Here is a 21,574-nt window from a genome sequence, read left to right on the forward strand (position 1 = left end):
AGCTCTCAATAAAATATAGATAAAAGATGAAGAAAAAAAAATAAGAGGATGTCATTTGAAGCAATGCACTCAAATTTTTACTGCAGTCGTTTCGAAAGCTATAGTCATTCAAAGGTAGGACTTCATTTTACGCGTTTGTTCTGCAAACTAATATAACAGTTTTGTATTATTTAGGAAAATCTCAAACTAATAGAAAAGGTCATGAAAGACAAGTAAGGTATTAATATAATTATTTTAGGAATTAGCTCCTCTTAAAGTCGATTTGTGGTTAAAATGACACTTCGGTAATTCTAGCTTTACTTAGATTTTAATATGATGAAGGTAGTAGAATATATACTACCAACAGTATATACCATTTTTGAGATTCCAATTCTACTTGTAGCTTTTAAATATATTCTTTTTTTTTTTTTGCACCTTCAAACTAAAAATTACAAATCGGCATTAGAATGGTCAATTTAAACGAGCTGGTAAATAAATATTCTGTATAGGTAGGCTTTTATTCATCCCCAGCTAAATGAATTAAATATAATTTAAAGCGCTCTTTGCTCAATCAAGTAAATAAGGATTCTTAATCAACTACTTATGAATTAAATATATTAGCTATAGTGGCTTTTTGCAAAATCGTAAAATTGATTGAAAACCCTGGAGTGTTATGGAGGAACATATTCAATCTTTTTCGATCACTGCACCACACTCAGCTACGAAACCACAGTTAAAAACTTTCTGCATCATCGAAGAACAATCGTAGTCGATTGTATTATGAGGAGGTTGGTTGTTGAGTTGGTAATTCATCTTCTTCTTCTGCGGCACGACGACTTCTGTGGATGGGCTTTGTCTTTTTCAAGAACTTTCCTCCAGGCCTCACTATTTTTGACTACTGCCTTGCAATTAATCACTCTTAAAGGGGTGAAATCCCTTTCTAGGCTGCCAACCCATCTGAGGCTAGGTCGGCCTTCTTGTTCCAGAGGATCTGGCCAAGAATAATTTTTGTGTTGGAAGTTCCTTGTTCATTCTAATAACATAACCAGCCCATTCAATTCATTTGGTTTTTATGTATTTAATGACGTTGGGTTCTTTGATGACACAATAAAGTTCTAAATTTGAGCGTCTGTGCCAAAAACCATCAAAGACTTCATAAGCATCTTCATCTTTTTGTGTCATTGTCCAAGTTTCTGACGAGTATAAGAGTATAGGTCTAATTAGCCATTTATAAATTAATAGCTCTGTCTTCCTTTTAATTAATTTTGATTTTAGATACTTCTTTAATCCGTAAAAACATCTGTTGGCAGCATTGATTTACCTCTGAATTTCAGATGTGATGTTGCTGTTAATGTTAACCTCAGAGCCCAGATATGTAAAGCTATCAACTTCTGCAAGTTTATATGTACCAATTTGTAGCAGATAGATAGTAGAGTCTGTTACCTTAGTGCACTGCATGTAATTAGTTTTTTCTTTGTTGACTGTAAGATGCATTTTAATTGCCTCCTTTTCCAGGGCCAGGAAAGCCTGTTTCATATCAGCAGGTATTCCTACGATGATGTCAATATCATAAGCGAATCAAATTTGCACGGATTTATATTCCTCTGGTGTTGATTTTTGAGTCAAGCTTGACTTGATATTATCCCTCTTAATATCCTGCTGATTTCCGCATTGCGCCTAAGTTAAGACTGGCCATCTCAGTCAAGACAGACCTTGTTGCTGTTGTATAGGCACGTTGGACCATATTTCAATAGTTAATGGTCAGATTCAGAATTAAATTCATAATCATGGCTCTTTAAATTTTTTTTTTAAATTTTGGTTTTATTTTCCCTACGTACAGCTTCAAAATTTTAAATTGGAGAGCCGCTGTGTCTTAAGGGATAGACCGTTCGCCTCCTAATTCGGTGACCCAGGTACAAATGCCAGCGAAAACTGGTCGATTTGAATTCTGAACCTGGCTCGCACTGACCACACAGTTGACCTAAAATATCCTCAGTGGTAGATGGAGCATGGATTAAGAGTCCGCCATGCTGTCGGACTCATAGAGTTGAAATACTGGGTAGAGAGAGTAGAATAACCCCCGACCCGTGGACAAGATAAAGTCACGTGACTGTAGCCCAAACTTGCCGTTCACTGAGACCGCTTCGATTCCCGTCCATTCGTTTAGCATTGCGATCGTCTGATGCAATTAACTGTCTGTCGTTTTAATTCAGAAATAAGAATGGTACAAAAGTCCTGAGCATTTTGCTGCACGGAGAAGTTTTCTAGGGACTGTCCGATAACTTTTTACAAGAAAGGGCGATATTTTTTTTCACTTTTTCTATTTTAAAATTGATTTTAAAATTTTTCCGATACTCAGTCATGCTCTGATAATCATGTTTTATTTGCTTTAATAATCAATTACGCTCGTTTTTGCTCACTTTTTTTGCATTTAACATAAGTTTTTATTGTTTCTTAAACTTTAAACTTATAATGTTTAAGTATATTTCAATATATACTCTATTTTTAGCTGAAATAGCTGCAAAGCTTTGTTGGCTTCCTTGGCGAAATACTTTAGCGCCAAGGAACAGTTGAGTAAACTTTCGGTTTTGTTTTAGTTCTCTTTAAATGTCGATATCATTTCTGTATATTCTGAAGATTTTGTATATCTTTACCTCTTGATTACTAAAACCCATATTTATCTTGTTCTAAAATGTTTCCTTTAAATATATATATTTAAATAAAAAATATGGTACATAAGAAGTTGTGTTTTTTAAATTACATAGGAATGCTTAAAAACCAAATTATTTGTATATTCTTATATGTGTGATGAATAATTAAATTCTATGAAATATTTTTAGTATTTAAATATAAAATAGTGTATAGTAGTTTTAGTGTTAATTTTTAATAAAATTATATAATTCTGTTACTATACATAAAATGAATACAAATTATGTACTATTTAGAAAATAAATTAAGGTATATTTAATATAATCATTAAGTACTTGTTTATCTTCTTTTTATTTAAAAATAGTTGCTTTATTGGAAATACTTTATTTTACTAGTATATTAAAGCGTAGAATTAGTTTGATTTAGTGCAACAAATTTAGAAAACATAACATAGAAGTGGATAAGTTGTATAGGAGTAAATTAGTGCAGTAAATTAGCGCATGTTATGCATGGTATGGAATAAACTGCTCAGACGGCCAAGGCTAACAGCTGGCTGTGGTGCAAAGATTTAGCATCGTGAACCTTTCTTGTAAAATTTCAACTGTTTTTACCTTTATCTAGATTGTATATATTTAATTTGCAGCTGGCTAAAAGATATAGTTTTAAATGCACTTACTATTTTTAAGAAAATTGCATTTTTTATGGATGGGCATTGTAATTTTCTTAATGTCCATAAAATGATTATGGTTCTTTTATTTGTAAAGTAAAATATTTTTAACTGCTACTTTTTAAGATACTGGTTTTCTGTATAAAAATTATTAAATATACATTGACCTATAATAGTTGCATAAATTTACCTCATAAAAAGTTGCATAAATTGCAATTTCTATCACAAATAAAAGTAAGATATTTTAATTATAAGTTCGTCATTAGTTTCAATCTACATTTAGTACAAAGTAAAAATTCTAATTGCTTTCTCTTTTATTTAAGTATTTTTTGTTTAAATTTTGAAAGCTTTTCTACTATTCTCTTTGTACAATTTAAACTTCCTAGTAATTTATGGAATTAGATTGTACATGAAATACAAAGTACAATTTCTAATTAAACTCTTTTATTATTTTCTTTGATTAGTTTAATGCTTTTAATCTTATATTTTTCTCTATTCGGAGCTGAAAACTTTTATATTAGAATAAATATTTTATTTCATATTTAGACAAATTGTTGAGTATTAAGTTAAAATGCAACAGCAGTTTATTTTTGAAAATATCTATTTTAAGTGTCAGGAAAAAAAGAAGTCAAAATTCTAAATTAATAATGTAAATAATCTTTATTGTATAAATAATTTAATTTATTCAATATATAAATAAAATTCTAAACGTAATTAAATTTAATCAAATATGTTTTCTAACTAATCTGTTCTACTAAAAACGGGTTTTATTTTCCCCGAAGCTATTTTTCCCGAAATTTGATATTACCTCTCGAGCAGTCTCTTGGTGAGCATAAATAAAAATGATAAAAGTGTTGCAACATTAACGTTATTTCTAATCATCGAACTTTTTTCAGACAATCTGTTTAATTTTACAATTTGTTTTATCTAACAGTGATAAAACTTTTAAAACGTAAAGATTAAATTAATTTTTTAAACGAACTTGTGTTTCATTAAAAGAGAAGGGCAACATTTTCAAATTCACATTTTAAGCCCTGGTAGATTTTAAAAAAAATCCTGATTTTTGTATCGAAGTTATTATTTTTTTTCAAAAAAATAACAATAGTTATTACAATATATATTAGCAATTTTTTTTTTAAATAGGTCTTAGCAATAAAAACATTTTAAAAAAAATTTCTGAATATAGTAATAAATATAAGTGATGCAGAATATCGTTTTTTATTTTTATATAATGAATAAATTTTAAGGAATAGTGTTAAGGGTACAGACGAGAACTACTGAATTTTTTTAAATAAAGGCAGTACTTTAATTAAAAATTATTTGTTAAGAGAAAAAAAAACTCCTCATGTTTTAAAAACCCATTTAATAATAAAGAAATATGATTAACGAAAATATTTTTTTTCTCTCTTTCAAATGCTCCGATTATTTGCGCATCGGTAATATCGAAATAAAGCTGTTTAAAAACTTGTCTTTCAAATGCTCCGATTATTTGCGCATCGGTAATATCGAAATAAAGCTGTTTAAAAACTTAGTGCGCCAACATTTGTGATACTGCGCCAAGTATTGCACTCTTTCCATCACGTGATTGTAACTCTTTGCTTGCTATCTGTGGCGTGTCTTTTCGGAAGGAATAAAGCGGACTTGGTCCTCTACCTACTATATCAACTCTATGGTCGGACTAACGGCGGGTTTCGTGATTTTTTTCTCCGCATTTAACACAAATGCAGGTTAGTTTCATCGAAAAACCCTCCAGCAAGAATAGTTTGTCCCAACGCTTGATTCAGGAGTTCGCTTGTCTTCTGGGTTGGGTTCAAAATTACAAGGCAACGGAGTTCAGCGTTGAGAGTCGTAAATTCAGAATTGGGTCGGCTGTTCAACGTGTGTTATGAATTAAAATAGAATGTCTCAAATTGGAGAAAGATATTTTTGGCTAGTCGTTTAAGTTGGACATCATTTGACAATTGGAATTTGTTGAATTAAAATCCCTTACATAAATCTCAAAATCGCTCAAATAAAATCAAAAATACAAAATTTGAAATTATTTTTGTCGGATTTAATAAACTAAATAGGTTATGATTAATTTCATGAATAAAACAATAGGATGTAATTTTTCCTCTCTTTTTGCGAAGAATTTTTTTTTCTATAAATCTTAATCTCGTTTTATTTCATTACAAAAAAATTCCTTTATGTTTATAACAGCTTTTTATGAGGAATATTATTAAGTTATAACTTGATTTATTAATGCTCTATAATTATTCAGTATACACTTATCATTTTGTGATTATCTTTCAACTCCTCATTTGAACTTAACTTATATACAATAATCATTATCAGTAAATTAAATCATTGATTTTTTTTTGATGAAATGAGGGCGTTAGAGATGTAAGCTATTTTTTTAATGCTTCTAAAAAAACTTTCATTGTTTCTATGTTGCGGGAATACTGAAAATAGCACTTTAATGCTACGAAATTAAGAACCGGTCCCACGAATTGCTGAAACATGCCGCCTCCTGTTCGAATATTTTGATTCATTTTTTCTACACGCTCTAATCGTATTATGCGCTTAAATAAATTTCGAGATAACAATCGTAAACTTGCTTAAAAAAAATTCCCAAGAAATATCAAAAGCATCCGTTTGCTTCCCTCAAAACGTTCATTCAGCAAAAAATAAACAAGTTTTGAAAAAAAATAATAATTGACGGTTGAGGAGATATAACTCACCTTATTTAATAATTTTTAAACAGATTTCAATGATTTTATGTACAATATTATAATTATTAATACTCATCCACTACTCACTATTATTATCATATTAATGTAAATAATATAATAACATTATAATTAATTATAATTAATATTCAATAATTATTAATATTATAATTAATAATTATTAATATTATAATGAATAGTTGATGATTATAATATTCATTATAGTTATTAATACTCAACTATAATATGTGCGTAAAGTAAAAGCTGGATCACCCTCAATGATTTTTGATCTAATGATCGGATTTTCACTAACTAAATTGCAATCTTATTAATTGATAAGAGGTAGACTTGAAGTATGCTAAGAAATTAGTACAGATGCTTTTGGTTTAGAAATGAGATACAAAAGTTTACTAATAAGCATTCTTTTATATATATATATATATATATATATATATATATATATATATATATATATATATATATATATATATATATATATATATATATATAATCGTCGTTGAACAGCTGACCCAATTATCGGGCTTACGACTACTAATGTTCAACTCCGTAGCCTTATAAGTTGGAACCCAATCCAGAAGACAAGAGAACTCCTGGATTAAGTATTGGGGAAAATATGCCTTCGTGGAGGACTTTTTGATGGAACTAACCCGAATTTGCGTTACATGGAGAGGAAGATAACGAGAACCTCCCACGCTTATCCTGACGGCAAAGGGACTCGAATCCATGATCCGTCTACCACTGAGGATATTTTGCGTCAGCACTGTGGTCGGTGCAAGCCGGATGCGGATTCGTATCGACCAGCCATCGGTGGGATTCGAATCCTGTTCATCTCTTTGGAATGGCGTACGCTCTATTCCCTGAGCCATCGCATGGATTTGGACTTTCGACTATCGAAATATTGATAGATGCAGTGCAAAAAATAAGGGTCTTCACTACTTAGAGCGTTTAAGCCCTAAATATTAGTTTTACTTCATGCATATTTTGCTCTGTCTTTGCAGCTATTTAAGCTAATTACATATTTTTAGATACATATTTAAATTTTTTTTATCAAAAAAAATTTATTTGATTTTTTATTAATTAACTAAAACCATCAATTGTTAGGTATACAAATTCTTACATTATTTTAAGATAAGTAAATTTTTAATGACAAAATCCAAAATTTTTACGAAATTGGTCGATTTTAGATTTTGTAATTTAAAATTACTGAGGTTAATGTCATGGATAACTTTCTACATCTTCCGATTCAAAACGATTTTTGATTAAGCAAAATAGTATAAATTAATGAATAAATAAAATCGAATTATCTTTGATTAAACGAGTCTTACAATTGCATGCAAATAATTTTGTTTCTTTTCATCAGCATCAGAGGTATGTCGAAATACTCATAGAGAATATTTAGCATTACGAGGCTTCAACACTTTCTTGACCAAGCTATTGGGATCATGCATTGGAATCCCTCCCATATAACGAGGTTTAAATATCTAAATCTGTCGGGAGAAAACATCGATCATTAAAACAAAAGTTATTTATCAAGAGTAATTTATAATAATAATAATTTAGAAGATTGTGTATCTTGTTTGAGTTTTTAATTGGATTACTTCAAGAGGAAGGAGAGCATGGACATTCAAGCATGTGATCTATGACGTCAGCGTCAGTTGATCGCTTATAAGCAAAATGGCGTGTTAAAGTTGAGCTAGGTTTCCCCGCATAAGTTGGAATGTTAAATGACGTGAAGTTAATTAAATACAGCACCGTATCATACATCGAATTTATTGAAATATAATTCTTTCTCTTCTACGTCTTTTACTTAACTAAGATTTATTATTTGTTTATGTATTCATAATAACTGTGATACATTTTTGCTTTGTGGTACCTGACAACTTCGATGCATAATTAATTTAGTTATGTTCTACATGACTTCATGCCTGTCTTTGTGTTAAGTAAGAAATATATAGTGTAAGAATTGAAATCTTTGTGTAAGAATTACAGAACGTGTCACCTAAGAGAATTGACACTTGACGGGCATGGCTTACTCGAAAAAGAATGCAAAGAACAGTCGCTAATGTAAACATATGCCACGTTTCAACAACCAATCGGGATCGAGATACCTAGTTTTGATTTTAAAATAAATGTGTTTTTAGCATGAGAGGTTTGATGTCGGACAAGCTTCTTCATTTTATACAGAGTGATTCAGTGCAACGGTTATGGTTACGTGGAAGAGAAGTAGAAGGGCACTTAATAAGAATTGAGAATTGCTTAGCAACTCCTGTTCGTAAATGTCATGGTATGTCAATAAGGGCACCTATTTATTATGGACTGGCTATTCGCGTACATTTGAAATGGTACTTTTGTTTAACTAAATTATCTTAATTTAATTTTAGTTTTATGTTTTTTAGTAATTATTGCCAAAAACTGTATTCAAATAAAATCAGGAATAAATTTTTCCTAACTTAAGGATTCCTAACTTATCAAGATGGTTCCCTAATCATTAAATTACGATGAAACAACTAGATTTGTCTAGTTGATGTCGATTTTTGGAATAGAAAATGTTAAATTGAAAGTTAGTTAAATTAATTAGTTAAAAAAACTGTTTAAATACGCACAAGCAGCCCCTACGGCCTACTATGATAATTCCAGACTTGGTTTGTTATGCAATTCGCAGTCCTTATGGTGTGCCCTACATTCCTTAAAATTTGTAAATGCTGTACTGAATTAACCTGTATGAAATGAAGGGTTTTCATTATTTGTTATCTCAGATAATGTCTGAGAAAATATAAAATGAATTGGGAAAAACTGTAAAAGGTACATTTAATCGTCCTACATTACGACATGAAGTGTCAAAATGTTAATGTCAGAGTTACTTTACGTTTAGTTGGGGAAACATGGTCAGATTTCGACTTTATGATGAAATATTCTTCCCATTTTTTACTATTAAGGAACCATGATTTTAATTCAAATCGGTATAATTTTTAATGTTAAAATTAATTGTGCTGCATATTTTTTTATTTTTAAATTGCATAGTTGGTGAGATGTCTAGATGAAAATTATAATTTTCAAATTTTGCATGTTTCTATGTGCCCAAACAAAGGAATAGTGTAGGAATAACTTTACAAGTATTAAAAAAATACAAGCCCTTTTCATTTTCACAAAACTGTGACTTTTTCTTCAACTTGACATTTTGTGACAAAACTGAGATTAAGAGTCACGAAGAACTGTTACAAACATTTAACTATAAAAACTAGAAAATTATTCTCTAACGAGCATTATTTTAGATAATGATAGAACATTCAACGAACAAGAAGAAAACAAACTTTTATAGATATCTACTATTCGTTAAGAATAAAACTAACACAGACAACGAACGATAGCTGTGTGCCCCTTTGTGTGCTTGTCGAATCTGAGACAAAACTCGAGTGATAATTTTGGAGGAGGATTTAAATTAGAATTTGTAATCGGATAATATTTGTACCAAAACTTATAACATTGAGCACCAAATGAACTTTCAGAACTTTTTATGCGCTAAATGAATCTTAACCATAGATATTTATTACTTTGTTGTGAGTTAAACTACCACAAAAAGTCAGCGAACGTGAGTTGTTTGCATCGCTCCTTCACGTTTAGTCAAATGTGTCAAATTTAAATTATAATTTTGGAGTAAAATTCACATTTACAATTTGTTCTTTGTATATTTTGTAATGAAACTTATTGCACTGTGTATCATATGAAATTTTATGGATATTTGCTTTTTTGTGAGTTAAACTAACACAACGAGTCAGAGAACGCGAGTCATTACTCCTTCGTAATGCGTATTCGAAAATGTGGCTTATCATTGTTTTACAATAAGGCCTATGAAAATTTTGAAGTTATAGAATAAAATTGAAGGTATTATTTCCGTCATTGAACTTGTTTATTCTTTTCTCCATCTAAACATGAGATTCAAGATGCAAAGACACTCGAATAAAAATTTTCTATTGTTTTTTGGTTTATTTCATTTTCTTTTTCAGCCAGAATTAATTTACGGCATCATTTTGTTTATTGCATTAAGTTCTTAATACTACTAGTATTTGTCTGAGGATAGTTATTTTAAACTGTTATGTAGCCACTGTTTTACTGCAGGGCCTCAATTGTGAAGAGGCCTACCACAAATTACAAATGAATTTTTTCAATAGTTTTTTTAAAATTGTTCTACCCTAATGTTCTACAAGTTTAACCGATTTATAATTATGTTGTTATACGTAAAGTTAACTTTCAAGCTATTTATATTATAATCTCAACGTCCACGCAAGCATTTTAAAATGGGAAATACATTTAATATGAGTTGTTATCATTTTATAAAATTATTAGGAGGCTTCTCCCCCTGCTCGCTGGCGCTCGCCAACCCCCGAAACTGCTCTCGCAATTCATTTCGGATTGTTTCGCAATCCAATGCTCGCTTTGCTCGCTCATTGGATACGTTCTTAGCTTCTAGCTTTTGTATACTTTTTTGAATACTGAAGTTCCGAAAACTTTTCACTGTAGAAAATTCTAAGCCTGTACATTTCAATATTAATTTGAATCTGCAAACAGTTCACATATTTTTCTTAATAGCACTATTCTAAATTTCAGTTGCTGAGAAAAGTAATTGTTGTAAGTTTTGTTTTAAAGTCTTTCCCACCAGAAGGCTAAAGCCATGTGTTGTAAAATAATATGAAATAGTAGTCTGCCACTGAACGCCGGATGTAAAGCATCGGCTTTGATTAAGATAATTTTGTATTTTGAATTCTCTGAAGGGCGACACCCTAATAATATGGAATTTGTAAAATAAATGTATATAGTTTTGATTGTTGATGAAGCCCATCATTTTGTGTTTTCATCAGTGTTCAAAAGCAGAACAACTATAAGTTTTTTATTTTATCACAAAAATATAAAATGTATTAAAAACAAAGAAAAGAGTAAGAAAATGAGTATAGTCATAGAAAAAGTTAAAATTATAATATAGTATTTGTCAGTTAAAATAAAACTTTTTGTTTAAGTCATTGCTAACAATTAAAATTTCTCCGAGGCAATTCTAAAGTATAAATTAAGGTAGTATTGTTAAGTTGAAACACAATATTTTTAGTTTTGATGTCAACAATACAATTCAATTTTTCACAAAAACGATTGTTTCCATTGTTAAATTCAATGTCAACAATTCAAATTTTTCTGAGGCAACTCTTAACCTCTAAATATTATTTTTTTTATGTACACATTTCTAAATGTCAGTATTCAACCACAAAACAACTTAAAGTCCTCAAATTTAGCATGAAGTTGTAAAATGTAATGAAAGAGGGTCATAGCAATAATGAAAGTAGAAGTAAAGTTAGTACTGTAAAATTAAAACAATATTTTTAATCAATGAACCAAGTTCTTCAAGAAGTAGGTTGTTTATTTAAAACTTTTTATCGAAATTCTTTAAAAACACAATTGTTAATTTGGGCATTTGGCGATACAACACTTATAGAATTGAAGGATTTGTTACGTCAAGCGCTCAGGTATCATAATTTTGATCTAGCTGCGCTTCTATGTCATTTTGATTTATGTTGCCAAGTTAACTTTCAAAAAATTCTATGGCTGGCAACAGCATTTTTATTTTTTAAGTTGTTTATTTTTAATTCTTTTAGAATTCGTTATTTTTTTTAGCGAAATGTTTTTTAACCTAACAGAATTCTTTGCCAACTGTTTTCTCTATAAATGAAGAAAATAAAGTAAATATTTAAGTGTTGTGAAAAGAATCTTATTTAGTAGTACAAAGTACTTCAGCCAAAATTCGGGAGCCACGTAAGAGAATTATATATATTAGATCAGAAACACATCATTAAAAGGCAGAATGCTTTGGTGTTTTCAAAACGTAAACAAAACAAAGCAAACGTTGCCACCGGCGGAAAAAAAATACAGCCAAAATTTGGGAGCCACGTAAGAGAATTATATATATTAGATTATTACTTCAAATTAATTTGATAAATAGTGCTTTTTGAAGTTAATTTTGATTCTCGTAAATAACTTTTTAGAATGCTATCACAGTTACTTTGCTAGGTAATTAGTGCAAATTACTTGTTGTCTATACAATTTTCCTCATTCTCAGCGACAACTCTTACTCTATCAATTAAATTTTAGTATTTTTATCATAGTTTAGCTAAGTTAAATTTTGTAATTTTATATGGTCTAAATAGAGCCTCAGGTTTTTCCCAATTTGCTGTTGTCAAAAAATGATTTTTTGATAGTGTGATTAAAAATCATGCATGCTAGCTGAAACTAGTCAACACGGCAAGAGGGCCCACAAGTAGCTTTGTGGCCAGGGCCCTGTGATCTGTAAACCGGGCCCTGATCTTGCCCATGAAACTCTACAGTCACTTACCACCAAAGTTTTTTAAGTTTCTCAAATTTGAAGAATCCCAATAAAATATTATTTCATTAGGTGCATGATTATTAGATTTAGTTTCGCTAATACACAATCTACTTGAAAACATCATCAATAAGTTTCCATAGCAGGAATATCCAACATCTCTTAACAAGCCTGAAAGTCTTTAAAATGGGTACCTATTTTTGAGAGCTTGAAACATGCCGACTGTTATTTACAATTTATATATTTTTGAACAAAATAGAGTTTTCAATTAAGTAATGACAGTCAATACTCTAAAATTGCCATATATGGTGGTCTAAAGTACAATACCATATTGCCCCGTGGACCAATTTTCCGCAATTTAAAAAGAAAATCTATTTACTTTCGCACAATATTATTCCGTTGAAAGTAAATAAATAAAAATTAATAGACAAAAGTATAATATAGCTCATTTTTCACATAATGTATTACAATCTGCATTAAAATAAAAAAAATAAAAAATTTAAATTGGTCCAATGTTCAAACCTTTGCCTTATAAAAAATACAAGAATAAATAGTTTTTCATTAAGATACTGAAATGCAATGGAATCATACGGGTAGATATTCAAAGTGTAGTTTTTTCTAACTTTAAAAATAATATTCTAAAAATTATAATATTGAATTATTGATTAATTTATATTGAACTAAAAATCATATATATATAACTTTTTATCAGTGCAAATTTTAATCGTGTTAATCATGCTGGTTGTCTATATAATTTATTTATGAAACATAATGTTAAGTTAAACGGTCTTATTGTATTTTAAAAATTATTTCTCCCCCAACTGAATTATTTTTTATCTACACCAATTTATTTTCGATTTTCAAATGAAATGTCAATTTAAAAAGGATTCATGATATTAGCAGATTCAAATAATTTCTGTACTCCCACAACTTCATTAACAACATAACTTCATGCTAATTTTTTTGCATTATAAATTTCACAAGGCAAATTTTTTGAAAAAGAAAAGATATTCCTAAAAATCACTTTACGAATTAAACGAATTTTACAAATAATTTTAATAGTCATGATTTTTTTCAAATAATAAAATAAGGAATTCTCATCAAATAATTCAACTCTTATTTGAAAGATTTTCACATTAGAGTAACTACACAAATTTTTCTAATTATTTTCAAATTAGTGTAATTAAATTAACTTATAAATGCTCACTGTTGTCCCTCTGAATGATTCAAATTAATAAGTAAATGTTTTCAAGTCTTATTATAACCTACAATTCAAATTTGATTAAAAAATATTTTGTAAAACAAAAAATAAAACTGGCATAAAACAAACTGTAAGAAATTATGTACTAATTAAAATTTGCTTTATGTATAAATTAAAGTTTTGCTTCATGTAAGTATAAGACAAATTAAAACAGATACATAAAATAAAAACAATTTATTTAGTCATTTTTTTCGCAATTATGTCACAATTCGCAGTTTACATATACAAGCGCGCAGATTTACAAAATTATCAACTATGTATATCACGATATGTTGATGAAACATACAACGACACGATTAAGTTATCGTGCATTTCTGTACAAAAAGTAATGATTCCGATTGATTCCTCAAAATGCTTGATGATCAACAGAACCAAGAATTCCACTTAAGGAATTATTAAGTTGAAAACGTCATACTGAATGAGTAAGCGCTTCAGTTTTCACCAGAAATTCAGACACTCGTTACACGAATGGAATCTAGTGATCTTAATCACATGATCTGAATGTTGTGTGCAGATGCTGGTTGCGAACTGCTGATAACACAGTTAAAAGCAATGCCTCAGTTTTTACAAAAGTTCATTTTATAAAATTATATAAATATCAGCACCATTTTATCCAATGAATTCGTATTTCTGATGTATCGTTTTTCATAAAGATTCAAGTGCTTCCAAATAAGCTATCCGTTCATGTGAAATGTTCCTAAAAGAAATAAATACGGATATTAGAACAAGTTTTTTAAACTCTTTCATTGATTTTCTTCAATAAAAGTTGCTTAAGCGTTAGATTCAAAACATTTTAGGTTCTGGATATTCAAATTTATATCTTAACAATAAATATCAAAATAAAATATAAATTATTGCTTTTGTTAATTTTTCAAGGGATAGATAATTAATTTTTGAACGGGTATTTCGTTTCAAAAATGCTTGCATGAGATGCAAAACTTCTTATGAGGATATCAACAAAATGAGTTTTTTTTTAAAATTAAATTGATAACTCATGAATTGAATTAAAAAATTAAAATGAATTTCAAGTCTTAAACTGAATTTTTGTAAAAACAATTTATCTAAAATAAGTTTTAGTTCCCGTTTTTCAATTTTTCTCTTCAAAATTTACGATTAATAAGTATAAAAATGAAGTTTTTTTAAAATTATTTTTTAAATGTTTAAAAAAAAATAATAAATGTGTTCTAATTATTCAATCCTAGTTTATACTAAAAACTAATAATATAATTTTGTTGCTAATTTTTCACTTTACATTTGGTATAAAACAATTATGAAAAGATGTTTCAAGGAATTCTAAGTATTGTAACTGAACTTACTTACAATAAATGATAGCAGAAATTAATGAAAAATTTTGAAATATTTTATGAATATTAACAATATTTTAAAGATTTAATAAATATAAACTAAATTTTAAATATTTCGTAAATAGTAATTGAATTTTATATACTTCGAAAAGGTTTGTTTCATTATATTTCATAAAATGTTAAAAAAACGTACCAGGTTACCAAGACCATTGACTTCCTCCATAACTTGAGATGCCACCAAATCCACCTTTGCTGTTTCCGCTTCCATAACCTCCTCCACCACCACTGCTTCCTCCATATCCACCACCAAGACCTCCAAATCCACCTTTTCCGCCACTTGAGCCTTTTCCTCCATTACCACCTCCATAACCTCCACCTAATCCTTTACCTCCATTACCACCTCCATAACCACCACCTAAACCTCCTTTTCCACCACTACTACCACCATAACCCCCACCTAATCCTCCTTTTCCACCACTACTACCTCCGTAACCACCACCTAAACCTCCTTTTCCACCACTACTACCTCCATAACCACCACCTAACCCTCCTTTTCCACCACTACTGCCTCCGTAACCACCACCTAATCCTCCTCCGAGACTGGCTCCATAACCACCTCCAAGAGACGCACCTCCTCCATAGCCACCTAATCCTCCTTTTCCATTACCTGCTCCATAACCTCCGCCGCCGCTACTTCCCCCGTAACCTCCTCCTAAAGCTCCACTTAAAGCAGCAGCGTATTCGTCTCCACCGCTACCACCATAACCACCTGCTCCACCTGAACTTCCGCCATATCCTCCTGCCCCTCCTGAACTTCCGCCATAACCACCTGCTCCTCCTGAGCTTCCGCCATATCCTCCTGCTCCTCCTGAACTTCCGCCATAACCACCTGATCCTCCTGAGCTTCCACCGTAACCACCTTCAGATTTGCCGCCTCCTAAGCTACTGATACTTAATCCTAAAAGAGTGATACCACCATTTCCTCCACTGCCACCGTATCCTCCTGCACCACCACTGCTTCCCCCATAACCACCAGAGCTACCACCGCTTTTACCATATCCTGCACCACCACTGCTACCGCCATATCCTCCACTACCACCACTGCTACCGCCATATCCTCCACTGCCACCACTGCTACCGCCATATCCTCCACTGCCACCACTGCTACCGCCATATCCTCCACTGCCACCACTGCTACCGCCATATCCTCCACTACCACCACTGCTACCGCCATATCCTCCACCACCGAGGGAAATAATTTGAATTCCTCCGCTTCCGCCTTTTCCTCCACCATATCCACCGGCAGATCCTCCCTCGTAACCACCAGCAGCTCCACCTCCATAACCTCCAGCAGAAGCACCACCATATTCAGCAGCAGATGCACCACCATATCCTCCAGCAGATGCACCACCATATCCTCCAGCAGATGCACCACCATATTCTCCAGCAGATGCACCACCATAACCTCCAGCTGATGCTCCACCATATCCTGAATCACCGCCTCCTGAACTTTTTTCTCCTCCATATGAGCCTCCTAAGCCACCTAGGGCTTCTTCACCATAACCGCCTCCAAGTGATGCTCCTCCATAACCTCCATCTGAAGATCCGCCATAACCACCTGCACTTATAGCAGCTCCACCATACTCACCAGATTCACCACCACCATATCCTCCTCCAATTGAAGCTCCACCATATCCACCATCTGAAGAACCACCACCATATCCACCTCCTGTAGATCCACCTCCGTAACCTCCATCACCTCCACTTTTACCACCTCCGTAACCACCATCACCTCCACTTTTGCCACCTCCATTTAGAGATACTGGTATAGCAAGAAGGATAGTTGTGCCTTTTCCTCCAGCACCTCCACCATATCCTCCACCGCCACCACTGCTTCCTCCATATCCTCCGCCACCACCGCTGCTACCACCATATCCACCACCACCTCCTCCGCTTCCTCCATATCCTCCGCCTCCACCACTTGCTCCTGCAAAGCTAACAGCTCCACCATAACCAGTTGCTGCAGCTATTAAATCTTTTGTGGTAGATATAGTTTTCTTTTTTTCTATTTTGGCACATGTGGCGCTTAAAATGAGACAGCTCAAAACCCATAGCTGAAAATTAAAAAGAAGAAAAAAAATCATGACTTCTTATTTTAAAAATGCTAACCAATCTTCAGTAATCAGTTTAAAAAAAAAGTATGGAACAAAATTTTTTATCTGCTTGCATTCTATATATTTAATTATATGCAAAATAGAATATACCGAGACTTAATTATAATGAATAAAGAAATAATCGTACAAGATAAGCTTAAAGCTTTTAAATACTGCGAGACAAATCATCTCAATCAAAACAAGAACACAACAACAACAACAAATTAGATTAGACTAAGTTAAGATCTTGAAAACATTGTTCTGTTATAAAAAAAATTGCTCTCATGAGAATTACATCTAGGCAAACAAAATGATAAATTATAAATTCAATCGAAATATAAGTCGTTTCAGCCCTAATTTTTGCAACTTTAAGTTAGAATTAGATTTCTCTCTCAATATGAGCTACCATTTACTGGCCTGAAAAAAATATGGCTTTTTTTTATTGAAAAATACTAGCCTTTTCTTACTTTACATCATGCTTTTTAATTTATTCTATTAATGGCCATTTGATAAAAAAAAAATTGAACTAAAATTTTTGTGAAAGTTATTTGAAATTATTCTTCATTATTGAAACAAACTGCATTACCTCATGAATAAAAAAACCGGCAAAATTGTTGAAAATAATCACTACTAAAGGTTATGCATATAATGATACAACGGAATAAAAATATTTTCATGCTCTAAAGGCTTAGAATTGTGACACGGAATTTCTTAAAATAAAACTTAGTATAAATAAGGTTATACGGTTATAAAGTAGGTACAATAGTATAAATAAGGTTATACGGCTATAAACTGGGTATAATAGTATAAATAAGGTTATACGGTTTAAATAATTCTTAACATCATGTATGAAAACGGAAGAGAAATTTTTTTTTTCGTAAATTAGCAATGAGCTATTCACAGTGAATAGCTTTGTAAAAAATAATAATAAAAGACAAATTTGTCCGTGGTTTTTCTAGGTAAAGAAGTCAGGTACCAAAATAAAAATTTTACCTGAAAGTTTATTAAATTACATACCTGACTTCTTATTTCTACTAAATATTATTTAAAAAAAAGTCAAAATAATAACCTAAGGTAGGTTGGCACTTTATTAACATCGCACTAAAGCTACACAATGGCGACGGTCTAAGAAACATCCCTGAGGATGATCCGAAGACATGCCATCGCAATTTTGATCCCCTGCTTTGGTAGCCAGACGATTTGAGCGTGAGGTTGAGCAATTTACGGTAGAACAGTTTAACAAAAACCGATACCGCCCACCCTCAGTCCCTACTCAGGCCGATCAAAGTGGTCACCCACCCACTTACTGACAGCAGCCAGTGAGGTTTAACATCGTTGTTCTACTGGGAACCATGTGCTTACGATTAGTCCACTGCGGGACTGACGATTAGACCAATTACTTTTCAGTGGTTATGGCAGCGGTCACACAGCGATGAATAGACAATATGGAAAAGGGTTTAATTGATTATAAAAACATTCTTATAGACTTTATTTATTCTCTTAATTTGTAGCTAACTACTTAAAAAGCATTTCTTATACAGATCATTGTGGTTATGGAGATAAAAATTCTACAATTTTATTACCGTCGGTATGATTATGGCAATGTGGTGAATATTGCGCACAAGTCAATTTTACTTCTCGTACATGTTATCGGTATGAAGGTGGATGGGCTTCAAGTCGCCACTATCTATTATGTTAAGAAATTTGAAAACTTATTAAAAGCACTTTAAGTTTTAAAAAATGTACTTAACACTTTAACTTTGTTTGCTATAAAATGTCTTTTTGAGATATGTTTATTTCTTAATAGCGGCCGTCGCACAACAATGAATATGGAGAAGGCTTGGTTAATTTAAAAACATAACCGAGAGAGAGATTTATCTAATTTCTTATCATTTTTTGCTTATCGGGTATTGATTTGAAATGTTTCACGTATTTATTAAAAGCGTTTAAATTTTTAAGAAACTACTTAGCAAGACTTTTTAACTTTTCTCTTTTGCATTGAAATTTATTATGACACGCAACTATGTATACGGAATGTGGAAAGGAGTTTGATTTATTTAAAAATCATTTCCAAAGAGATTTGTCAAATTTTTAGTAATTCTTTCATTTTATCTACTATGTTGAAAATACTTTTAGAACTTAACTTTTTTTTATTAAAAATACTTAAACACGTCATAAAAATGTCAATAAATGAGCGGATGTTATTCAATTTTGTTTAAAAATTTAGCTGTACAAATATTTTTACTTGCACTGAAAACGTTTTGAAATAATTTATACTACGTACAATAGTTTTATAAATTTTACCATTTGAGTTACGATATTTGTAATGCTTAACGGTTGTGTGGTAATTATTAAATTTCTAAAGTTTATTTCCCAATTATTTAAATTTTAAAAAAGTACTTAACTTTATAAAATCTTTTATAAAAATGCATAGAAAACTCATTTATTTTCATGAAAACTAAGCATTTTAGCAAATTGTCAAAAATCCCACAAATTTTAATTGTTTAATGATTAACTTATTATACATTTTAAACTGTTCGTTTTATTCTAACACACTGATTTTATTCAAACATACAATCATTCTGTTCACTTATTTTATTCCCATAAACATATCTAAATTTAAAAATTAAAACTAACTCACAGTTCGTAAGAGTATCGAAAAATATAGTTAAAAATATTCTGAAATCAAAAGTTTTAAAAACTTAAATTTAATAAATTTAAATATATATTTTTCTTAGCAAATTGATAATAATTACTAAAAAATTAAAGATTTTTAAAAATTTGACTTCATAAATACAATTAATAATAAAATTAAATTTAATTCTAAATTTTTCCTTAAATTAATTTTTTTCTCCAAAAAATAAAGATTTTTGCAATATTTTTATTATGCAAAATTTAATAATGCAAAATTATTTATTTTTTTTTCTTGGATATTTTAATTTAATAACATTTATATTCTTTAATGATAAAATTTAAGAAAGAAATATAATTTTTTTTATCATGTTAAATAACGAGTGTTAAAAAAATTTGTTTCATTACTTAATACTAAATTATTATATTGTGGAAAGCATCTATTAAATATTTTTAGTATTTAAAAAGTTTTAAAGTAATATGAATTCAATCAATATTTATTTAATAATTATTAAGGCATTAATTAAAGCAAATAACTCTTTTAATAAATAAAATTGACAACAATCTACTTAAAAACATTCGTATTGCCTCATCATATTTGATATATAATATCGTGATTTCCTTATAGTTGATATCAATAACTAAAAAATACCTTTCATAAAGTTTACTGAAACATTTTAAAGATATTTTCTTTCAACAATAATTAGTACAACATAAGAAATTAATTATTTAATAACTATTTAAAATTTAATAAAAAATAAAAGTATTACTAATTTAAATTTTAGTCAGTTTTTATCCAGTGTTTACTAGCTGATGTTGTAAATTTTCCTATTGTGCTGATCTTAAGTGTTGCCACGGTAAAAAATATAGAAAATACCGTGAAAGCTCCTTATGATTTAAAATTATGAATTAAGCTCCTTATTCATAAAAACATATTACATGAAAAAATAATCATTATTAACTATTTAAAATTTCAAAGTAATAATTGTTACATTTTTAATCAATTTTTATTCAATGATTTCATTGAGCACAAACTCATGCTAAATTTTCTTAACAATAGAATTTTTAAATCTCCTTGTGATTTAAAATTATGAATTAAGCTCCTTATTCATCAAAACATATTATCTGAAAAAAATAATAATTTATCAACTATTTAAAATTTCAAAGTAATAATTGTATTCATAATGTTAAATTTTCAATAAATTTTTTATCCAGTGAGCACAAACTAATGCTAAATTTTCTTAAAAATTTAATTTTTTAAGCTCCTTGTGATTTAAAATTACGGATTAAAACATACATAAACACTTTATTCATTAAAACATATTATACGAAAAAATAATAATTAATTAACTATTTAAAATTTTAAAGCAATAATTGTATTCATAATGTTACATTTTCAATAAATTTTTATCCAGTGATTTCATTGAGCACAAACTGATGTTAAATTTTCTTATTGACTTACCTTTAGTGAAGCCATGGTAAAAAAGTTCTATGAAGTTCAGTGAGAGCTCCTTAAGGTTTGGTGAAGCTAACTGATCTGATTGTAACTCATTCTGATTTTCTCCTTATATATATAGGACAATCGCTGGACATCACTCTGTCCCGATTTCGGCCATCCTCCAATGAAGATGAGAGTGATTTTTTTTTTAATGCTTTGTTTCGTTTCATCGGGGAAAGGACAGGTGGAATACAGACCAGTTGATCTTTTTTTTCTTTTTTTTCTTACATCCCGTTATTTTCTTACCTTTCTCTTTTCTTATAACCGGGTTAATTGCGCGAATGATGCTTTTGGGAGATCTGAAAAAAAGATGAAAACGATGCCTGCGGATATACGTAAAAA

The 21,574-nt window shown here is 30.3% G+C and overlaps 1 protein-coding gene across 1 annotated transcript; it reads right to left on the reverse strand.

Annotated features, from left to right (window-relative positions):
* Window positions 1-13,805: 13,805 nt before the first annotated feature.
* On the reverse strand, window positions 13,806-21,349 carry LOC107439918 (uncharacterized). The gene is made up of 3 exons (XM_087158778.1): window positions 21,197-21,349; window positions 15,144-17,064; window positions 13,806-14,343 (listed from the first exon to the last, which is right to left on the reverse strand). The coding sequence occupies exons 1-2, from the start codon at window positions 21,209-21,211 to the stop codon at window positions 15,148-15,150; spliced, it is 1,932 nt and encodes a 643-aa protein (XP_087014904.1). The 5' UTR covers window positions 21,212-21,349; the 3' UTR covers window positions 13,806-14,343; window positions 15,144-15,147.
* Window positions 21,350-21,574: the final 225 nt, after the last annotated feature.

The sequence above is a fragment of the Parasteatoda tepidariorum genome, chromosome 1, assembly GCF_982258835.1.
Source record: "Parasteatoda tepidariorum strain Cologne lab strain chromosome 1, Ptep-v5.0, whole genome shotgun sequence".
Classification (NCBI taxonomy): domain Eukaryota; kingdom Metazoa; phylum Arthropoda; class Arachnida; order Araneae; family Theridiidae; genus Parasteatoda; species Parasteatoda tepidariorum.